General features: G+C 35.7%; 1 protein-coding gene across 1 annotated transcript in view; it reads left to right on the top strand.

Moving 5' to 3' along the window:
• Nucleotides 1-10,739, top strand: part of IARS1 (isoleucyl-tRNA synthetase 1) — an 80,168-nt gene extending 69,429 nt beyond the window's left edge. The window contains exons 32-34 of the mRNA XM_039348239.1: nt 4,516-4,656; nt 4,870-5,022; nt 10,235-10,739. Coding sequence (XP_039204173.1) covers nt 4,516-4,656; nt 4,870-5,022; nt 10,235-10,317 — 377 coding nt within the window. The 3' untranslated portion in view covers nt 10,318-10,739. The remainder of the gene's footprint in view (nt 1-4,515; nt 4,657-4,869; nt 5,023-10,234) is intronic.
• The last annotated feature ends 9,720 nt before the right edge of the window (nt 10,740-20,459 follow it).

Here is a 20,459-nt window from a genome sequence, read left to right on the forward strand (position 1 = left end):
CCGCTGTAATTAAATTTAACATTAATATAGTCTCTTTGTTATCACAATCCGAAACAATACCCAGCAAAAACAGTTGTGGGGTAAATTTTATCCTTCTTTTAAAAATTCTTTGAATATTCCACCATATCTTAATCCAAAAAGCTTTTATGTTTTTACATGACCACCAAATATGATAATAAGTAGCATCCAAGCAACCACATCTCCAACATTTAGGCTGCAGGTTTGAATACATGCGAGACATTTTCTGTGGGTCAAGGTGCCATCTATAAAACATTTTATAAAAATTTTCCCGTAAATTTTGGGCTTGTGTAAATTTAACATTCCTCACCCAAATAATCTCCCAAGTATCTAATGGAATTGGTTCATCAAAGTTTTGTGCCCATTTAACCATACAATCTTTAACTAATTCTGCTTCTGAATCCAATTCCACTAACACCCCATAAATTCTTTTGATGTGGGTTCGACTTTGATCTCTAATTTGTTTTAACAAATTCTCATCCTGTCTAAGCAGACCCACAGATGTGGAATCTTAACAGTTTTCATAATTTTCAGATTTATCTAGACTACAGTATTATTAACTTCATTTCAATATATTTTTATCCCCCATAAACATTAATTCATTGCTTCTCTCTATGGAAGGGTGGGGATATAGTCCCCTCCCTTCTCACTTTCGGAGGATTTTTTGCTTCTTGGGGATCTTTTCCAGGAAATCAGTTACAAAATAGGAGAGAGAAGATCAATATTCTCACCCAGTTCCAAGCACGCTATTCACAGTTGTTCTGGTTAGTGTTTTTATATGCTAGCTGTTTTCATGATAAATTTGATGTATGTTAGATAGAATGCCTCTTAGAGTGCCATTTGTTTGTTGCTTCTACCCAGAAATAAAATGAGTTTGAATTTAAGGGAGTTCCTCATTACAAAGAAAGATTAAAGAGAAAAGCCTATTTTGCCTCTGTTTCTATAAACTGTCAGTCTAAGAGAGCTCTTTTGTCTTAGAATCAATTCATTTTAAAAGCAAATTATTTTTCAATCACTATGGAAAATAAATTATGAGAGTATTTCAAATTTTGATAACATTGGGATGCTTATTTATTGCTATAATTTCTAGCGTTGTCTCTTGGGGAAGTTTTCACTTTGTCCTGGTGACAAAGAACATTTTTTTAAGTCTTTTTATTGATTTAATGTTGACACTATTTTTTCTCTTCAAATCAATTGTTTCTCCCAGCAACTGTATAGTCACATAGTAAATCAGATTGCCTCTGATGATAGACAAAGCATAAAATGAAAATAGTGCCTAGTTGTCTGGTATAAACATGGCAAAGTCTTTTTTTGACTGCCAACATTTTTGGATTATCTGACTTTTTTTTTAAAAAAAAAAGCTATCTATCTTGCTTATAATTCTTGTTTATGCAAACAAAAGTAGGGCACAGGAAACATGGCAGTTAATAGACACTTAAACTTTTATGACTTGTGTCAGCTTACCACAACGGTGTGAACAAATTAAAATAAGAATTGACATGTCAAGTGGGGAAAAGGGACATCACAACTTTTATCAAGTTGATGTTACTATCCTTGATTTGCAGGAGAAAAACACATACAGGTAGTCCTCGAGTTACGACCACAATTGAGTGCAAAATTTATGTTGCTAAGTGAAACATTTGTTAAGATGTCCCATTTTACGAATTTTCTTGCCACAGTTAAGTGAATCATAGCATTAGTTAAATTAGCAACATGATTGTTAAGTGAATCTGGCTTCCCCATTGACTTTGATGATCACATGATCCAGGACACTGCAACCGTCATAACTATGGGTCAGTTGCCAAGCACCTGAATTTTGATCATGTGACCGTAGGGATGCTGCAAGTGTGAAAAATGATCATAAGTCATTTTTTTCAGTGCCTTTGTTACTTGGAACAGTCATTAAATATAAGACGAGGACTATCTGTATACAAGTAGTCCTCGTTATGACTGTAATGGAACCTTCCCATTGCAGTTGCAAGTCATGATGGTCATTAAGCATGGCACCCATGTGATCACATCACTTAATGACCCCCAGTCTTCTCTCCCCAATGCAGTCTAATAAGGGATTCCATCCACTCTAACTGAAAGGCTGGGAGAACAGCCAGGTCTTTTAGGCTTTCCAGAATACATCAAGATGGGATTTGTCCAAATTTTGGAGGAGGGAGGGATCCTCATTTCAGAGGTTAGGCAATATGATAGAGAATATGTGCTTCCTGTTTATCAAAATGTGATAATGTTTGATTGAGGGGGCCTGTAGCATGCCCACTTTTTTGACTCTTACTGGGCAGTCCCTCAGATAAGGAGGTCCATGCTGTGTGGGTTTTATAGGTGATCACACCATCCTTGAATCACACTTGGAAGCATATTGTAAGCAGTGTAGCTCATGAAGGAAAGGAATCATGTGGGCAAGCTAAAGCAGGCCCACCAGGGCTGGTGCTGCATCATTCTGGATCAAGTTTGGTTTCCAAGTGGTCTTCATGTGAAGTGGATTGCGGGGATTGAGCCCTGAGGTGACAAAAACATGATTGACTATATAGGGAATATTGGAGATTGGATGGAAATCATTCAGGTCTGTTGATCTGCAACAGCTGCTTGAGAAGAAGATGCACCTTTTCTTGTTGGTTGGAAACATTTTGCTGCTTTTTACTGTAGTACAGATTCAGTAGATTCAGTAGATTTTTCCTGAGAAAACTGAACAAGCCAGGCAGGGCCAGAATCTAATAAGAAATGACTGGGTTAGCAATCTCAAGAGTGAGAAAATATAACCCCTGATGTGGTCTCTTGCTCATGTTCAGCTAGATTCATTCTTTGTCTCCTTCCAGTGATGCTCTAGGAGTTTCTTCTGGCCTTTCATCCTGAGTTCCTCTGGGATCAACACACAATGAGATGCCAGAGAAAAGCAATCCTGTATAAGATTTCTCCCACCTGCCCATAAGGACTCAGGAAAACCAGTCCTCAGGGCCTTGGGAAGAACTCCATGGTCCCTCTAAAATCCTACTGGATCCCTCAGTTGCCTGGTTTGGACTGATCTAATTCTCCCCAGAAGCTGATCAGATGCCTAGATGAATGAAAGGAATAGACCTTTTCCAGTAATATTCAAAGACGTCGTGGCTATGATCCTAGAGCAGCATAAATGTACCATAACTGGAGATCATTGATAATGTTACCATCTGCAGCATCATATACAAGAAGCAGCACCAGAGATAGTTTGAGACAAACAAATACTTTCTAATACGGCCTGTAGTTATAGGTATCAATCTAGAATTGTGTTTCTCAACCTTGGCAATTTTAAGATGCATGGAGTTCAATAGTCTGTTTATCTCATTATAATTTCTGTAGCAATATATTATCCATTGCCGACTTGCTGGGCCTGTCGCAACTTCACCAGAGCCCCTTTGGCCAGGTCATTTCAGGGTGACCCTGGATGGCCTTCATGGTTGTCATAGTGGTCCTGTGGCATAAGGCACACCATACTTCGCAACCCCTTACTTTGTTTTGTTACTACCTTTCACAGCATGGATGTGGGGTTGGACTTTGATAGGTATTGGGACCATTGGGACAGGTGTTGGGACAGCTTGCTCCACTCCTACAACATAAGACAATATCAATCAGTACAAAGAAGCATCTCATACAAAACATATTTATCCCCACACTATGTTACCAGTGCCAATCATGGACACTTACAACAAAACATAAATGAAACTTAGTTACTATGGGAATGAGATTTTTGAAGAAAGCTGCTGGAGTGACCAAAAGAGATAAAATCAGAAATGAGATCATAAGAGAAAGAATTGGCATAGAACCAATCTTAAACTACATACAAAAGCAGCATATAAAGTGGTTTGCTCACCTGGAGAGGATGTCGTGGAATTCCATGCCGTAAGAGCCATATACAAAATGAGGTTAAAGAACATGAGGCAGACCCAAAAGAGGATGGAGAGACAACATCAAACCATTAACAATGGTTGAGGCTGCCAGAAGAGTAAGAACCAGAACTTTGTATCTCCCTCAACACTCAAAATGGTAAAACAGGAAGTAAATAACAACAACAACAACAACAACAACTAGGAACTGCTTCCATCCTGCGACGATATCTGTAATACCATCAAACATCCACATCTGCCTATCCCAGGTCCTGGGTAAGGACTCGATAGGTAGACAAAATGCCAAATCCATTCTGAACATCTGGCTGACTGTGTGATGATCCATCATCATCATCATAATAATAATAATAATAATAATAATAAGATGGACTTCAACCTGCAGAATTCTCCAGCCAGTAGTCCACATATCTTAATGTTGCCAAAGCTGAGAAACACTGATCTGGAAATATTCAGGCCAGTTCAATACTATGCAATACAAATCGTCACTGTTCATGTTTCTAGCTTGGATGTAAATCTTCAAGAAATATATTCTAGAAAGAAAAGTTCAGTTCATGTGTGCAGTGTAATGATATTGCTCAAAGTTTGTTTTTAACAACCTTTTTTTTTTCAGAAGTAAAAAAACAATCAGATTTGCTGAATCTTAGTGGAAAGAAGCTTCACGTAACTGCAGGGCCATTGCCAGTTATACAAAATCTTGATGACTTTTTATGTGAATATATCAATTTGCAACTTGTGAATGCAAAACCACAAGGTATGTCATATACAATGCTAATTGTCTTATGATAGATCATTTTATTAACATTTGAAACTTTGGACTTTTTCTGAAGTCTAGCTTGACTTACCAGATGTAGATATGGGATTGCTTTCTTTGTAAAGAAAGAAAAAAAAAATCCTCCTTATAGGGTACAAGGTAAATTGTGTGAATTGTGAATTGCTAAAAATTAAGACCATTCATTTTCTCCAGAGTGTCTAAATGGAATGGTGGGAACCCTTCTTATGGAAAATCCTGTTGGTCAAAATGGATTAACGTATCAAGGGCTTCTGCATGAAACAGGAAAAATGTTTGGACTCAGAAGCAGGAGGCTAAAATTGTTCTTGGATGAAGCGTTGACAAAAGGTAAGTACATAAATTGAGAAAACAACTATGTTGTTAGTGTATTAAATTATAGCCTGCTTAGCTTCTAAGATGAGATCTTAAGTTAAGGCCAGCCTATATTTTCTCTTTAAAATGTAAAGTTACAACAGCCTTTTTCCTATTTAAAAAATAGGCCAGAAATATTACTTAAAGGGGATTGTATCATATGATGTAGAGTCTTTTAACTTCATTCTAAACAGTGGATCCAATCTAGACTAAGGATTCCATTTTTTTTATTATACCTAAATGGCACCCTCCCTAGATGAATTTAATTAATTGCTACTTATTACAGATAATATAGCTTTTGACTTAGTATTTGACTTACAGTAATCCTGAAATTCTCAGATTTGTGTGTTTTAACATCATAATATAAAATAAGAAATCTTTAAACTATAAAGGGCAATAATACATAATATTAACATTTATACTATTAGTATTGTTCTGTGGAGTCCTTAGTGCCCTCTGAGCATGTTTGCTTGCAATTTTTTCATTGCCTGACTAGGTAAGATTATGAGTGCTGGTGAGTATGGGAGTTTGCTCCTTGTTTAATAGCTTGCCTTGCCAGTCTTACAAGGATGTGGTTTTTTTCTTGGCAATTCCTTGATTTGATTCTTTGATTTGGTTGTTTGTCTAGTGTTAATCTCTGTTTATGTAGGTGATGACTGCTGGAGAGGATGTGTTCTGGTCTTTTTGTTTCCTTCTTAGCTTTTTTCTTGTTTCTTTTGAATGGTATGTAAATGTGGTTTATCTTTATGTGTCTATTGAAGGCTGATTTGTCTGAATACCAAACTTCCATGAATTCTAGGAACAATCTTCTGTCTGTTGGTCCTATAAGGCATGATGTAGACTCCTTAATCTCACAACATATGGACAGATGGGAAACTGTGAGCATCCTAGACTAAATCCAAAAATGCTAGGAAATTCTTGGAAGCTTGGTGTTCAGCCATCACTGACTCATATTGCTTCATTAGTTCTGTTTCTGTTCTATTAGTATTGTTCTGTATGGTAATGTTGCCAAAATATTAGTAATTAAATTGTAATATTATCCAGAGAAAAGAAAGAGGATTCATGGAATTTTAAACAGAACTTAAAAGTAGATCAGAAAATGCTTCTGTTGCAGATTATTATTATTGCCTTTTATTTTATTATCTTATTAAAACATAACTGAAAAAGAAGACATTATAGATTTATGTAAGATTTCATCCAATCCCAATTCTGTAGAGATTCTTATCAAGCAAAGCCATTGCCTAAAGTCTGAAGCAGCATTTTGCCTGCTTCGTAAATCTGAAAAAGATGATGTTTTGGTTTTATATTACTTTAATAGTTGTAATTTAGTAGTAATTTTATAATTTACTTGCTATTAAGATTATGTTGCTAATATGGAATGATCAAGTGTTAAATGTTTATATACATGCTGCATTAAATTCTAAAATGCTTTGTTTTGGTATTGCCCTAATTTCTAGGGTTTCTGGGGACATAGTATTCTTGATTTAGCATGTGTAATCTGGTTTAAATTAGAAACATTAAAACCCAGCATTATATTGAAAGAGGTTGAGAACGCTAACAAAAGGATAGATATAACTTGTGATGCATTTTACATGAGTATCTTTTTAAAAGATTTCATAACATTTTTGAACCATAACAACCCATATCACAAATGTTCTAATAAATGAGGAAAACTTTTACAGTATTGTGGATTGAATATCATTTATAAAGTGAAGGAATGACAGATTAGCGATTTGCAGAAATGGTCTCTACTAGCAACTAAATATAGGTTCAGTCCTGACAAATTCTGCTTGCCACTATTTTAGCTAGCAAGCAAAAAGTGAGAGATCACCTCTAGTCTTTTCATGAGTACTTCCTTACTCCGATTGCTCACTGAATTTAGAGGGCAGATTGTTCAAGTATGAATAATTAACACAGAATTTTAGGGAGCTTGATGTATGTGTGAAGAGATGGAGCAAGTCCTGGGAAAGATAATTTCAGCACCATAATTGCTATTTATGTCTTTCCCCAAAGCCCAGCCCAAAGGGAGCCTGAGCCTGCCCATAACCTACTTAAAGATTGTTCTAATTTTAGATATTCTTGCATAGATACATACCATTTAAGTATATTTGTCATATTGACATTTTTGTGAATGGTTTAGGCAGGAGATCTCTTTAACTGTAGCATCATAGATAATAAAAACAGTATCTTCCCAGTAATATGATAGAGGAGACATAATAAGCAGTATTTAGAAAATTGTTAATAATGATAGAGTTCCACTGATGTTCTCCTCCCCTCCCCTCCCCCTCCCCTTGCCCCCTCTCCCTTGTTGAGTTTCCAAGAATTATAACATAATGTTCTTGGCACATCTATTCTGGATTGATAGACATTTGCATTGCAAATAAGAGATAAAATGGGAAAGATACAACATTATATCGTGTGTGGGAGGGGAGAGGATCTTAAATATTTAACAGCTCATAACTTGAATGCTCATATCAATCATGTGATAAACTTGTAAGCATATGTTATTTCAGACTGTGATTTAGAAAGCAGAAGCAAATTTAACACATGAAATTTGGTTTAACAAATAAAATGTTGACATGTTTTATGCTGGGCTGACCTTGAGGGTAACTCAGAAGCTGCCCTTAGTTCAAAATTCAGCCACCCAACTCTGCCAAGAGGAAGCAGGTTTAACAGTGTAACAACCTATGGCATTGAGGTCATGGCGTGAATTACCAATCAACTTCCAAAACCAATTTACCTCTATTTTTACCTTTACCTTTTCAATACCTGAGAAAATATTACTTCCTGCTGTGTCTGTTTTGATAGGAAAATTAGCTTTATGCATGGAAAAATTGGGAGTCTTAGGAAAAATTGGTGATGGTTCCTGGGTCTTTTTTATATTGTAGGATGAAAATAACTGTTCTTCATAGCAGATAGATTTCTGTGTCGTTGCTATCATTATAAAAGAAGCAGTATGATGTAATTTATCTGATGTAGATGCTGTGTCTACTCAGTATGACAGAACTTTAAAGCACAGTGAAATAAATGTCAAAATGCCCAGCTTTGCTTTATGAAGCAATTGCACATGTCCTGCAATGCAAATTATTTGTAACCCTGAATGCTGTAGGTTCCCCCCCTCCAACTTTCCTACATTCTAACTACAATTTTTGGATATACTTACATAAAAGCTAGTCTTACTTAACTACTGCAGTGCTATTACTGTTACTCAGTCTCAGCTAATTTCTTGAGTAAACATTTTAATATCTGCATAGTATAAACACCAAATTAGCTGAATATAATTGACACAGCACATTTTGTATAGTTTATTTTTTTTAAAGTTTACTTTTAACTGTCAAGCTACTTGCAACCCTTTGTGAACAAACTATGTTCTTCCATTAATTGCTTACTTTAAAAGAGAATCCAATATAAAATTAATCTTGTAATCCTAGAACAGCAAATCTATTAAACACAGTAAAATGGGATAAACATAAATATATGAGGTATTTCTCCATTTTCCCATCCCAAATCTATTGATAATCTGCTGTGAGTAGTGAGTATATGTACTTATACGTGAAATAATGAAGGTCTAAGGAGCCTTTTGAAGATCTCTGTTAATTATGATTGGTTATAAAAGAGCATATTCTTTAGTCTGTGGTCAAGCTGCAGTACTTGATTTTCTTCAAGTTTTAGTAATTCACAGAGGTTAAGATGAGACTTTCACTATTAGAATTAAGAGGAAGGTTTATTGTCTGAGATATGATTAAACAAATTTAGCTGCAATACAGAGGACAAGCTATTTGTGAAAGCTGTAGGAGGTACCGGTATTTGCTGCAAACTTTTCTTAATGCCTTAACTATATTTTGAATAGTGACTGGGAGCCAACTAGAATTTGCTCCAGGTCTTGCAGGATAGGTGTAACCCTTCAGCAAATTTCCTTGTAACTGCAGTCTGATGAAGCAGGTTGTCCAAAGAGGCTTCAGAAGAAGCTTTGTTCAGAACTCAGGGCAATAATAACTTCCTGTCCTAGTTCATAATTTGTTTAATAATATAACATAGCCTGTCTGTTATCCAGAGAATTTTTATAGCAGATTAGATCTGTAAAATAAGCAAAGTGTAGCCAGGTAACAAATAATAATCTAATTTAGAAATACAGTAATCATTGCTAGCTGATGCTTCATTCCTAGACCAGCATTATTCATGTACTTCCCATCCTTAAGGCTATGAAGGGAATGGCCCAAATTCGTGACCCAAAAAATGACTATTGTTTAACTCCTGGAGTATATACCGTTACTTTATAGTGACTTTGACTGCAGTAGATAGATTTTTCTGTATTAGATGGTTTCATTACTGTCTGCAAACCTTCTATAGTAAAGTAGTTCCTGGTAAGGGGTTAAAAGATCCGTGGAGACCAGATACCAAGCTTGACAATTGTGGTAACAGTGCCGAAAGATAGGCAGTTAGGGGAGAAATAGAGTGATTCAGTTATGGACATTTAATCCTGAATGTGAGAATGAAAGCTAGGTATTAGAGCGCAGATAGCAATATCAAAAGCATTTAGACTTATATACTGCCCCATAGTGCTTTACAGCATTCTCTAGGTGGTTTACATAGTCAGCAAATTGCCCACAACAATCTGGGTCATCATTTTACTGATTCAGAAGGATGGAAGGCTGAGTCACCTTTGAGCTGCTCAGGATCAAGCTCCATGCTATGGAGAGAGCTTGCCTGCAGTACAACATTCTAACTACTGTGCCACCAGGGCAGAGATTAATGCCATGAGATAACACGGGCATTCTAAAACTGGTGTGCATGACACAGAGGGTCCTTTGACTATGTAAGATAGCTTTCCCATCTCTGGACTATTGAAATAATCCCTTGCACATCCTAATTATCCTAATGTAACTAAATCAGGTTACCTAACCTAACCTACACCAATACAAGGTTAGTTCTTTGGACATAATTAAGCCATGTAATTCAAGTATTAAATAAAACTGAATAAAGCTATGTGCTGCCCACATGTTGGTGACAAAGCCCTTCAGATGTTTCAGTTTCCCCCAGCAATTACATTTAATCTGATAAACAACACAATGGGAGGGGAGAGCAGAGTGTTATTTAGAAAAGAATCCACAAAGTTATATATGAGGCATAATAAAATCAGAAGTGTAGTTGCTAATAATGCTGTTAATGTTTTTTCTTCTCTTTTTAGAGGTTACAAAGGAGACTTCCATGAAGGTCTTAAATACAAAGACTCTGTATGTTCTTGTTATACCAACAACAGCTGAATGTTAATTGAATTCATTATCAATGGCGATGCAGAGTAGACTGATTTCCATGAAGAACCCCAGTTTGAAGTTGAGATATTTTCACCAAGAATCCTCACATTCTGTAAGATCAGTGCATGTGTAATATGCTGCTTTAAGTTGAATATAGTTAATTTTCATGAAGTTATGTTATAAAAGCTATGCAGAGTAATAGTCTCAGAAATTTGGAAGGATCTATGCAGTAAGAAACTGAGAATACGTCAGTGTTGCTGTTCTCTACTTGTTCAATATGGAAAGCCCATCTATAGTCCCCCCCCCCCAATGTTGATGGTCCTGCATTATTCAGATTGTTAGATTGACTTTAAACTGAATGAAATAAGAATACTTTGGCATTTATTTAGTGTATCTAATGTCCCTAATTTTGAACAATAAATTACTTTATCTAGAAAACTGCCTTGGTTTTGCTTTAAGGTGCCAAAAAAGAAACAAGAGTGGGAAAAAGGAAAGAGAAAAGAGATGGAAGAAGAAACCACAAAAGAAATAAAAATATAGGGAATTGTGCAACCTAATTTTTGAAGGTATTGTTAGATCTTTACCACATGAAAAATATTTTTAATTGTTTTCATGACATAAATAACCAATTCATAAATACAAATCATACAATTTCACATCCAGGATGATAAATCTGGTGTCATTCTGGTGGCTGTCTGGTTGTTTGTAAAGAATAAACATTTGTGATACTTCTTCATGCTTTAAAAATCTATGAATCTTCATAGTGATAAATTCTAAGCTTTTGATATATAATTAAGCTGTTTACATCTTTAAATCATATTCAAACCATATTGAAATGATTTATAATCATATGCATATTAACAAAAATGGAGCAATAGTGGGACATGCCTCTAACATGTGTAAAAATAAATATCTATTATATTCCAACTGGGATTATCTCAGAATGCAAATTTATCATATGAATAATTATAGCAAAATTATACCCTCATCCTAATACCTTCCAAATATGTCTTGCTTTTTATTTAAGAAATAAGATGAATATTTACCTAAAAATAGACCCAAGCTTTACCTGATGCCAAAGAGATTTCATAATTTTTTAAATTCTGCATACAATATTTTATTGGTTTGATCTCTTGAATTCTATTCATGTAAAGTGAAAATATATGCCCACTAATGGAGTTGAGACTTGGGAAAATTAGAAAAAAATTAAGGTTTGTTGTTACCATAAAATGTCTTAATATCTTAACATTTTTGCTACAGACAATTTAACATCTTAACATAGAATGCTGTCAAATGTATAAAATTTGAAATAATCATAATTGCAACATTTATCTTTCCCACCAAATCAATGTGATTTTTAATCAACTGTGTCAATTTTAACAACGATTTAAAATGTGGATATTTATAGCCACAAATACAGTAAAAAAAATAAGATTCCTTGATGTAAATACACTGAGATATTTAAAATGATTCAAGAAATAATTGGTTTGTTGTGAGGCTAGAAACTGGGAGACCACCTTGGACATGATGTCCTTGGGTCAGACCCTCTCTCTCAGGCCTAGGAAAAAGGCAGTGGCAAACCATTTCCGAAAATCTTGCAAAGAAAATTGCAGTGACTTGTCTTGATAGCCTCCAAGAGACAGCACTGACTCCTAGGGATAAATATATTAGTAAGGAAACTTGCACAATATCAATACATTTTGTTGTTTTTGAGGCACATCATGGGACTATTGTGAGACTCTGGGGAGGAAGCAGAGGGGGAACACAATTTAGCTGAGAAAAGGCAGTCCAATTCAGATGATAGAACAGTGGCAAGAAAGAGACTCCCTTTTAATTAACTTACTACAGGTCTGGCTGAGGATAGAGTTTTTAAGATTATGTTTTTATCTCAGACCATTAAAATGCTTTTCTGGAGACTTCCAGTCCTGCGCGGTAGTGACTGGTCGCGGGCTTGCAGATCACCACACCCCTGCGGCCAACTTTTGTCCTGCCTGGAGACTCTGATGGGTCCAAGCTGCCCCAGAGAGGCGGTGAAGAAAGAAGGGTGCCCCAGTGACTCTGGAATGACGGCGGTCGTTCCGTTCGTCTTGGAGATCAGCCCAAGTTACTTGCAACCAGAGTCCAAAAGAACTAACCAGCACTACAGTAAACAGCGTGCTTGAAACTGGGTGAGGAATCTGATTTCCCCTTTTCTATTCTACACTTAATTTCCTGGAAAAGATACCCAAGAAGCAAAATACCTCCAAAAGTGAAGGAGGGGGACTTTGGCCTCATCCTTATACTAACAGAAGCGGCGAATTAAAATTTCTATGGAGGATCAAAATATATGATAGTGAAATAAATTTATAAACTTGAAAGCTAAAATTTAACTTTGGACAAGTTTAAGATTGTTGAATAGTTGATTCTCATTTTAAAGACCACTGTTCATATTGGAAACTAAATAGATGCTGACCACTAGTGATGAATGAAGATTATGACAGCTGTGATTTCCATAGAGAACTTACCAAAACCTGGGAAAAGCTAATCTGTGTGACCTTCAAAGCTTTAATAATAAAGAACAGCTGTGACCCCCCCCAAAAGAGTCAACAATCTGGGCTGCAGACAAAGAGAGAATTATAAACTTTAGAAAAAAAAATCTTTTTTGACCTCTTTGGATTATAAATATCTATTTAACCAGGACTCTAAAACTGTATTATTTCAAGGTTTGCAAAGACATTTTGGAGAAAAGGGGAAATTAACTAAACGTACTATGTGGATTATGGATTATAGAAACCAATTGTTAATGGATTTTTCTTTAGAAATGTAAACCCAGCAAACACACTGTTTACCAACTATTAAGTGATTTTATGTTTAAAAAGATCAATAAAATATATGGGGGAAAAATAAAATGCTTTTCTGAAATCTGTGTGGTGGTTCCTTCTTTGGCTTGCCACCTTGACAGATATTTTAAGAGTAAATGTTCTGTTTGTGTGATAAAACAGGCCAATAATCCCAAAAGTTAAAAATAAGAGGAGATAAAGGACATTGTTAATGCGTTCCATGAATCATCTTGAAAAATGAAGTAGAGTTCACATATTGATAGACTTATTAAAAAGATAAGAAATCATTCTTGAGGTTTGGTGTGGCACTCCTGAAAAGCACAGTTGTGCCTTCTACCACCTGGGATGGGGTGTCAGCTGTGGATTCAGCTCATCCAAACAACTATCACCGACTATCCAGTTTGACATTTAGGGGCACGAAGGTTCAATCTCATGTCAGCTTCTGCCATTCCTCGAGAAAGAAGACGATTGACTCAATCCTGATGAGACTTTTCTTCCACTCTAAATGTACAAACAATTCACCTTGGCAGATTGGGAATGACAGATTTCTCCAGGATTTTTCAGTAGTTTTTGATATGCTCAACCTCAAAACCTTTCTATATTTTCTGGGGAATGAAAGAGGTAGATAACCATGCGTGAGTGGTGCCAGTCCCTGAACCAGCAGTGTAGAAAATAGCTGTCTTTGGATTAAAGATGACTTAGAGATGTCAAATTCCCTGTGCCTTTTAATATTTACTTGGAAAACAGGGCAACCTTGTCAGAAGATTTGGGTTAAATAATTTCTATATGTTGTAGAATCTTGTGGTTCTTATGTATCATATAACATCAGCAAAAGAAACAGACGGGAAAGATGCATTGAAGCATTTTCTTACTGCTTATGGATGAATATGTTTATCAAATGTTTATTTGGACCTTGTATTTCAATATTTTTTAAAAATAATGCTTAATGGATAGCAATGTTAATAAAATTGCAATCTTGTTTAGATAGAACGTTTTCATTACATAAAAATTGAAGTGTTCCTTTTTCCAATGAAATCTTTTCTTGCAGATTAAGAGAGTTCAGGGTTACATTATTTATTAAGGCAAACCTGCTTCTTAGCTCCTTTCATACTATTCCTCCTATTGAAAGTACATAAAGGTAATGCAACAGAGCTACATGACTTTCTTTGAAATGATCAGTGGAGCCTATTTTAATGATTTTTAAGGAGACCCTAAACTTAAGATTTTAAATTGCTGCATTAACCCTACAGGGCTATTAACATGCAGAAGTGTTGTACTTTGAGCAGAAGTTCAGAGTATTGCTATATTGGAATGCCAGAGTTACCAGCAAAAAAAGAGAGCAGATAATCTGAAATGAAAACTGTTTCTAATTCAAAATATGTGTGATAATACCATGTTCCAAAAATAACATCATCACAAATCACACATACTGTATTCTGCCTGGTAGAATGAATACCTTAAATGGACCCAATCCCATCATCTTCCAATTTATATTCAGTACAAAATATATCTAAACTTGGCTTCCCAGATTTTTCACCCTAGATACATAGCTGGATGCTCTGCAAATGAAAAATAGTACATCTGTTTCATATTGTTCCCATAACCTTTTTCACTGAAGTGTGAACTGATGAGGATACGATTATATTTCTGGAACTATAGAAACAAACAAACAAAAAAGTAATGGCACACATCTGAAATCAGAATGAACTGAAGGAAACTTTTCTAATACAGCACTGAAACTCTTGCATATCAGATACTGGGGGCCTTTCCTGCTCTGTATTTCACAAGTAGAAAAATGCATAATATTAAATTGTAAAGTTAACGAACAGCAAATGTTCTCAAATGAAACGTTTTATACACACACACACACACACACACACACACAAAACCAAGTTTCATTTGATGTAATGTAAACGGTAAATAGAATGTTAAATCTGGAGCAAGGCAGGCCTTGAGATGGCTGATGAAGCAAGGAGTCTTGAGATGCAATTGGGTTTATTTATTAGATTTCTTTAGAAATCTATTCCATTTTTATTATTTTTATGAAAAACTCAAAGTGGCAAACTTGCGTGATATTTCTTCCTCCTCTTCCCCAGAACAACAACCCTGTGAGGTGAGTTGGGCTAAGAAAAAGCGACTGGCCAAAAGTCACCCAGCCAGCTTTCATGCCAAAGGCAAGACAGAGCAACCCACAATCTCCTGATTTCTAGCCTGGTGCCTTAACCATTGGATCAAATTGGCTCTAGTTGTAATTGCAGTTGTAGTTCTGAATTGTTTAGTGTTAATTTGCATTTTTCAGATAACAATTCAAAATATACTTATCTGTTGCACTTTTATAGTATTTGTAAAATAATATATATGTATACATACGTACTTCTACGTATATGAATTACCAATGATGAAGCACTTGGACAGAATCAAATTTAATGACCGAGTAATAGAATTTGACACAGATCAGCAATAAGTGTTTTCTTTTTTGCTTACAACTTGTATCGTAGTATTAAGTTATTATAGTTGACATTACAGTATGACAGTCAGCAGTGGTTTCACACTTACTCAAATTTACAAATCTGTTACACAGTAGTAAGATATACAAGGCAGAAATAATGATTGTTGAGTTGAGAAATTAGGGGAGATATTGAAGTCCCACAGCATGAAAAATGTAGCTAAATTGGGGTTTGGAGAAAGGATTGGAAGTTTTTAATAGATCCTGTAACTATATGGACTATATTTGCTATGGAATATAATAATGGCTTCCCCTTTCTTCTATTTAGTAAATATTTTAAACATTGCTGTGCTGACAAAACATAACTTACCTTTTAAAAAGGGCAAAGAATAGAATAACACTCATCTAAATTTTATTTAGCTGTTACTTCTTCTTCTTTGACCTTGAGACGGTATTCCTTTTTGAAGCCTATAGAAATGGCTGCTGGCTGCTTTTTTTTTTTTTTAAGGGAAAGATATTGCTGTATTGCTTTGACTTCCATTAATAACTCTTTGACCCTTTGCTATAGGTAAGAGGTAGAAATACTAAAATTCAGAAAAGAAATAATAACTGGAAAAAAAGTGATCTCTACCTACTACGTTTATGTGTGCTGCTGTAGCTATAATGCAATAGCTATCCATTCTTCCCCCCCCTCGTAGCCCCAGCTCCGTAATAGAATATAACACTGTCGAGCAATAAAATAGGCTCTGAGGCTGGCATTGCTAGCTAAAGAAAAATGAGAGCACTTTTCATCAGATGTGAAAATAGAATTTAATGATTCCCTCCTCCTATTGTGTTTTCTCTGCATGATTTTCTTCACCCTGGGACTAAATAGAGTAGAACCAGTAGATTTGAAAAGGGGTTACAGAAAATAGACACATTATTTATAATGTTCAGGTAGAGATCTATGCAGATTTTGCAAATAGGGAAAATATCCTTAACGCTAATTGGCATAGGTGCTCCTTTGATAATGAGGTGTAAAATTACTCACGATTTTGGTACTCCCTTATGTATATATTTTTGGACATTTGGAAATGCTGGATTTTGAGATTTTTCCAATTCTCTTGATTGAAAGAATGGTTAGTTTAAAGCCATGTGCTATGTTGTGATTTTCTATGCTCTAGGAATAATTCCAGTCATTGGTGTATAAGACCCTGGTATATGATTTGCCAAAAGATATTCAAAGAATAGATTAACCTGCTTTTTTTAGGGAGAGAATTTCATAACATTTCCAGAGGGAGGTGAGCCCCCCCTAGGTCTTGAGTATATATGTAGTGGTCTAAAGAGAGATGAATTGCATCACCTGGGATTAGGCAATACTATTCCATTTCTTTATTAAAAAACGATGGATGGTATTTCCAAGTATGCCCCTCAAGAACTGAACCAGCATTACTAATATTCTTTCAGTGGCAGTTTGAAGTTGGGTTAGGGAAGTGATGAGGGCTACACTCATCATGCAAAATTCTGCTTTTTAGGCTAAACAGTTTGGTTTAAGTCACCTGATGCAGTCTCCAATTAGTGTATAATTATAACAAAGGTACAATAGGAAGAAATAATGCCATTGGGAATATTACTTTAAAATTAATGACTAACCAAGAAAGTACTATACATTAGTCAACCTAAGCATCACATTAAAAAGTTGGGGATCTGCAATTATAGCACGGAAAATTGAAGAACTTTTACAAACTGAAAGTTTTATGGAGGTAGAAATTCCTCTTCCTTCTATTATGACAATAATAAGGGGATTACTTTACAAGACATTAATCTACTAGTATAATAATGTAACAATTTAATAATTTTCCACAGCAGAAATGAACTGTAGCTTCCTAAAAATGTAAAAAGGTCATAGTTTTAGTACGTATGTACAAATCCTTCAGCTCTTAAAGCTGGACTGGGGAAGAGGCAACTTCAAGACCACAGTCATTTCTTTTGGAGTAGTCTAGCAGAGTAAATATGGATTCATACATTTGCTAAGTTATTGTTTGCTTAATACTGGTTTAGTGAAACCACTGGCTGGGATCACACAATTGGCTTTATAACAAGTATGTATGAGGATGAATCACATGACATCACAGACAGACAGACAGACACACACCACAAAACCAGCCTGTTGCTTTACAGAAGTACCTTGGCAGCAGCAGTCCTAAACTGGATCCTTGATTTACAAGAAATTGTGAATTAGTCCTTTATCCCTGGATAAGCCCAGGTTACCCCATTGTGTAAAAACCACTGGCCTAAGCTAATGCAACAGCAAAGGTTTCTTTCTGAATGATCCCAGATAAATCAGGTGTGACAACTAAAAATGAACTTATTGGCTCCACCTTTGAAAGGAGTTTCCCAAAGTGTGTTATAGTCTCAGAAGAGCCAAGCCTGACCTCTTCTTTGAAGCAGCTGAACTTGCTCAGAAAGAGTCCTGGGATACTTGCATTTTTTTTTCCAGAAATAGTCCTCCTATTATACAAGATCAACACTCTCTGAGATGAAATAAAATCTTTTCCATGGATGACATACTATAAATGTCCTTCTCTTTTTAAAAATGAGGTGGGGGACCATTGGCATACTGGATCTAAACATTCCAGAGAAATTCATTGGATACTATAATTGTTGGAATGGTGATTAAAACTTTGCATATCTCCATAAGGTTTGTTATGCTGATTCTTTCTGCATGGCCCATTCCCAATTACTGATTCCTGCAGAGTTTAGGGGTTTGGATTGTTGGTCGATATCAGGGGTGTCAAACTGCTGGTCCGTGGGCCGGATGCATCATAGCGAAACCGCGCCCACCCCATTGCTGGCAATGGCAAAAAAAATGACATTGCGAGTTTGACACCCCTGGTCTATATGGTCTCTTCCAATTTAATTATTCTATGGTAAATGGTAGGTTTTCCTGTTTTAAAACAGAAGTTAGCTGTTTAAGGCAGAATATTGGGCCTCTTTCAGCCAGTAACAAAAACATTGCAGAAATAGATTTGTAAATAAATAGTTTTAGATGTAGCAAAATTATGAAGTCATTATAAAAGATTTCCAGTGTCCACTGCTTATCAAATGCAAGCTTTAGTTAAAAGAAACATTGTGCAAATTACCTGGTCCTCATTGTCCTGCCCACTATATTTAAAGAGCTAGAAGCACTTCTGTTTTGGGCAGGACAGTTTCCATCTGTTCCTATTTTGATAACAGCTTGATCTAGTATCAAGTTGTTTACTTTTGAGAGTGTGAGTACTAATTTTCACACTGAGTAGCAGAATCCATGGGGAAATTCCAGATTCAGTCCCAAACATCTGCAGCCTGTGATATATTGTGGATAGTCTCCACCACTCAGGATTGACAGCCCTGGGCAGGATAGCTTAATATTCTAATCTGCAATAATGTAGTCATCTATATCCCAAATTGATCCCATGAGGGGTTGTTGTGAATATGTAATATCATATTTGGCAAGAAAAGTGGATAACTTGATAGTTGAATTCTCTCTTTCTTTCTTGAATGTCTCCTACTTTTTACGGTGATGGAAATATTTTATGTCCTGCTTAATATTTTGATTGATTTATTAGATTTTTATCCTGTGCTTATTTGTATAAGCAACATGGTGAAAGTAAATAATACTTCCTTCCTTACTCAAATTTTCCATACAACATCAATCCTGTGATCCTGCAAAAAAAAAAAAAAAAAGATCCTAAAAATGATATGTATAAACGTTTGATTACTAAGCCAGGTATTTTGGAAAGTAATGTTAAATGAACCTTAGAAAAGATTGCTACAACAAAGTGTAAGAAATGATGAAATTTCAGCCTGTTGAATTACTACAAGTTGATGAGGTTAAAGTGCTACTTGCAGATTCTACACAGTATGAATACACAATGTGGCCAAGGAAATATCTATTTATATTTCAATAACATATAAAGGCATTGCTAAATAATGGTTAAATTAATGAACTATTTCATTTATCTCATATGCTACCAAGATAATGCTTGAGTTTTTGCAGTCTAGAATAAATGGATAACAAATGACTAATGTAAAGTTGTATTCAGAAGAGACAGGGAGACCTCAGATCACATTGCTAACAAATTTGGGATAATGAAAAAGGCCCTGAGGCACCACTCTGAATCACTGGGCCACCATAGAACATTTTAATTTTTGAGGGAAAGACAGCAATACTCGACATCTGATTGACTCCATGCACACTAGGTTGCCATGAAAAAATACTGAAACACTAAGGCACCAGGAACTGAAATTGTGTGTACATTTTCCAGAACAGTTATGCAGTTGGGCCACCTTACCTATTTGGTAAATGGCAGCTTAGATATTATGGCAGCAGATGGCTTCATCTAAGTATACACCTTAAAGGTGTTCATACTCCCCAAAGCTCTTGATAGACTAACCCAACATTTGGCCATCTTATTGGTTTCTTTTTGTTAGTTTTAATCATTTTTCCCCACTTAGCTTAAACACCTAGGCACAATTGTAGAACTTCTACTGCTACAGAGCTTGAACCTCCAAAGAATATCATGGACAGTAAAGATAATAAACTGATGGATTATTGAACAAATCAACCCAGAGTTCTCACTTGAGCACAAATGACCAGGCTCAAATTATCATACTTTGAACACATTACACAAAGACCCAGCTCTGGAAAAGGTGGAAGGGAAAGAGAAGAAGAAGGTGACCACCAGCAAGATGGATGGACTCAGTTACAGTGGGAATGAATGCATCATTAGGAAATCTGAAAGAGTGGATAGATCATTGTGCAATTTGTTTTAATTGAATAATGCACTAAATTCTTATAGATCTACTATAACAATTAGGATCAGCAACAGTCATTAAGCAAAGCAGTCACTAACTGTAGCTGTGACTGGGCTT

The sequence above is a fragment of the Crotalus tigris genome, unplaced genomic scaffold, assembly GCF_016545835.1.
Source record: "Crotalus tigris isolate CLP2741 ecotype Arizona unplaced genomic scaffold, ASM1654583v1 scf7180000018125.1543573, whole genome shotgun sequence".
NCBI lineage: Eukaryota > Metazoa > Chordata > Lepidosauria > Squamata > Viperidae > Crotalus > Crotalus tigris.